Source organism: Cyprinus carpio, chromosome B12 (assembly GCF_018340385.1).
Source record: "Cyprinus carpio isolate SPL01 chromosome B12, ASM1834038v1, whole genome shotgun sequence".
In the NCBI taxonomy this organism is placed as follows: Eukaryota; Metazoa; Chordata; class Actinopteri; order Cypriniformes; family Cyprinidae; genus Cyprinus; species Cyprinus carpio.
In genome coordinates this window covers 3008716-3012373 of record NC_056608.1, presented here as the reverse complement: position 1 = coordinate 3012373, position 3658 = coordinate 3008716, and the positions used below count along the sequence as shown (strand labels likewise).

General features: G+C 49.3%; 1 protein-coding gene across 1 annotated transcript in view; it reads right to left on the bottom strand.

Moving 5' to 3' along the window:
* LOC109084930 overlaps positions 1 to 2614 on the bottom strand; it is a 3060-nt gene extending 446 nt beyond the window's left edge. Inside the window, exons 1-3 of the mRNA XM_042736035.1 lie at positions 2395 to 2614; positions 1173 to 2304; positions 1 to 989 (exon numbers count right to left, since the gene is read on the bottom strand). The exon at positions 1 to 989 is cut by the window's left edge and continues 446 nt beyond it. Of these exons, the coding sequence (XP_042591969.1) occupies positions 1 to 989; positions 1173 to 2304; positions 2395 to 2614 (2341 nt within the window). The remainder of the gene's footprint in view (positions 990 to 1172; positions 2305 to 2394) is intronic.
* Positions 2615 to 3658: the final 1044 nt, after the last annotated feature.

Sequence of the window (3658 nt, the reverse complement as noted above, 5' to 3'; positions counted from 1 at the left end):
CCTGTAGGCCGAAAGATTGGTACAGACTGGATATTATGTTAAGGGCGTACTGCATAGAGTCTGGGCTGTGGGCTAAGATTGCACAGTCATCAGCATACTGAAGCTCACAGATCTGGCGGATCTTTGTCTTTGTGTGAGCTTGGAGCCGACGAATGTTGAAGAGGCTTCCGTCAAGTCGGTATTCCACATGGACACCGTCTTCATGTCCCAGGACACGGTGGAAAAGGCATGTGAGGGCAGAGAGGAGGATGTTAAAGAGCATCGGAGCCAAGACACAGCCTTGCTTCACCCCAACGTTTACCCCGAAAGACTCTGATTGGAGTTCTCCCATGAGGACTCTGGCTTGCATCCCGTCATGCAGCTGCTGTAGGATGCTGAGAAACTTGGGTGGTACCCCAATTTTGGATAGGTGTTTCCAGAGCAACTCACGGTTGATGGTGTCAAAGGCTTTGCTGAGATCGATGAAGGCTACGAAAAGGTCTTTGTGATGCTCTCGACTCTTCTCCAGCAGCTGCCTCAAGACAAAAACCATGTCTGTTGTGGATCTGGTCTTCCGGAAGCCACACTGCGTTTCCGGAAGCACAGTTTCCGAGATGTGCTCAACCAGTCTGCTGAGCATGATCTTGGCCAGTACTTTCCCTGCGATGGAGAGGAGAGATATCCCACGGCTGTTGCCACAGACTGGTCTGTCTCCTTTCTGCTTGTATATGACAACAATGTTAGCATCCTTCCAGTCCTGTGGGAGGGTCCCATGTTCCCAGATGTTTTGAATCAGGAGGTGCAGGCGACGCGTGAGGATGTATCCTCCATGTTTGAAAACCTCTGCAGGGATTCCATCGGGTCCAGCGCTTTTGTTGTTTTTCAGCCCTGAAATAGCTTGCCGGAGTTCTGAGAAAAGTGGTGGAGTATCCAGGTGCATGGTTGGTGGCAAGTCTGGCAGATTATCCAGGATGTGTTGGTCAACAGGGTTGGTGTGGTTTGAAGAGATTCTCAAAATGATTTACCCAACGGGCAAGAATCTCGTGGCGGTCCTTGAAGAGCGTAGACCCCTCAGCTGATCGGACTGGAGCAATCACCCGCTTCCTGGGGCCGTACAATGCTTTTATGGCATCGTAAAAGCCTTGAGTGTTATTGCAGTCTGCCAGGTTTTGGATTTCGTGCGCCTTTTTCACCCACCAGATGTTCTCCATAGTCCGAAGGGCTCACTGGGTTTTGCTCTTGCAGCAGTGAAGGTGGCTTTATGGGTAGGAGATCCAGGGCAGGACAAGAGAGCTTTATGGGCTTCATGCTTGGTTTTAAGAAGTGACTGTATCTCAGCTGAGTTGCAGTCAAACCAGTCCTGGTGATGTTTCCTTGATTGGCCAAGCGCTTCTGAAGCAGCGTTATGAATAGCCTGGCGTAGAGCTGGCCAATCGGCTGATTCCTCCGGGATCATGTTGAGGTTTTCAGCAAGGAGCCATCGGAGGTTGTCTTTGATGGTGAGGTTGTTCAAAGCTGTGCAGTTTAGTTTCTTGTTTGGGGCTCGCCTCGGAACACGAGGTTGAATACTCATGAGTAATTTGGATCTGACCATGAGATGGTCAGTCCAGCACTCAGCTCCGCGCATAACACGAGTGGTAAGGACATCTCGTCTATCCTTTTGACGGACAATCACGTAATCCAGGAGATGCCAGTGTTTTGAGCGGGGGTGCTGCCAGGTGGTCTTGAGCCTGTTCTTCATCTGGAAAATGGTGTTAGTGATGACCAGCTGGTGCTCTGCACAGAGAGAGAGGAGTCTGAGCCCGTTGCGGTTCATTTTCCCCACACCATGCTGGCCGATGACTTTACTCCATACCATATGCTCCGAACCCACTCTAGCATTGAAGTCTCCCATGAGTATGATTCTGTCTGTAGCTGGGGTTTTCTGTAGGATGGCATCAAGAACTCTATAGAAATCCTCTTTGATGTTGTACTCGGCATCAAGAGTTGGAGCATATGCACTAATGAGAGTGGCGAATCGTTCCTTTGCCAGGGGAATGCGCCATGTCATCAATCTTTCATTGATGCCGATAGGGGTTTCCGGAATGCGCTGCAGCAGTTTAGACTTTACAGCAAAGCCAACTCCATGATTACGACGAATGCCTTCGGGGACCCCCTTCCAGAAGAAGGTGTACCAAGCACCAACCTCTGTCAAGGAGTCCTCCCCATGTAGTCTGGTCTCGCTGAGAGCAGCAATATCGATATCATATCTTGCAAGCTCCAGGGCCACCAGTGCTGTCCTGCGGTGGGGCCTGTCCGGGGTTTCGACCAGGTCCAGCAGTGTTCAAACGTTCCACGAAGCAATGCTTAGCTTATTTTTTTTCACTTTAATTTTTCGACCGCGAGCGGGGGGATGCTCCGACGGTTGCGGTTTACCGTCCGGAGTGTAGGGAGCAGACAATTTTTGGACCACCTTTTCCAGGTCCTTCCCCATCACAGGGGTGAGCAGTGTGGGGCTGCTCAGTCGCAGTGGAAGCTGCCGAAAAGACTCGCTGCTCCATCCCGCAGTCCTAGCGACCATCACTCCATTGCCCGCCTGTGTGCATAGTTTGGCTAGACACTCCCAGCCACATCCTTGGCCTGTGCCCACCACCATTCCACATAGCCACACACACACACACACACACACACACACACACACACACACACACACACACACACACACACACACACACACACACGCACGCACACATGTTGAAAAAAATCTAGTGACTTGAGGACAATGGAATCAGAAACACTAAAATGCTAGTTTCTGGGTTTGGGACTACAAAAATACATCATCCGTGCAGCACCCAGGTAAAAATCTCAGTGCAATGAAAAGAAAAAAAAAGGCCTAAACTGTCAGAAGAGTGTCACTTTCCAGTCCAGATTGTAAAAATAGTATCACTAACATCAGCACATTACCTAAGTGTTTTCACCTGAGCTCCTCTAACCCGTGTCTGATCTCTGTGGATGTTTGTGCTCCAGGAGGACTCAGAGGATTTGTGGGAAACCTCAGACTTCCTGGTTTAAGTGGACATGTCCCCTGGGATTGACTGGTGTAACACGGCGCTGATGGACGTGTGAAAGGGGGACAGGAGGAGGATATGAATGCCCTCTCTGTGACGGAAGAACCGCTCCGCTCCTGTAAGCCTGCGTACTGACACGAAACACACTGATGGCTTAAGCACGTGTCATGTTCAGTTAAAAACACAGCTTTTATTACGGTTCATTTGTCAGAGCTGAAAGGAAGGAAGACACAGACATGTGTTCAAAACACTGTACCCATTCGTCTTTCATACAAATACCGTTAAAAGCCTGTTAATAAAATGAAGTACTCCCCCTGTCTTACAACTAAGAGTTATGATAATGTTTCGGGACTTGGAGTACACATTTTCAAACTGGCCAGAATACACAGAGATGAACGTGTTTAGGATGCAGGCCACCAGAAGCACTCAAGAGAACCGAAACACGGTTGATGGAGCAGATAATGGGTGAAATACACCGCATTTCAGCGATGATTACACCTGCAGGACAGAGTCTGTCACAGCACATGAAGCCGGTCCTCTAGTGAATCAGAATTCAACTAAACAGGAGCAAAACCAGACAGAAACTCTGGACTATGACGAGAAAAATCGAAAATTGAATGGACCATAAAATG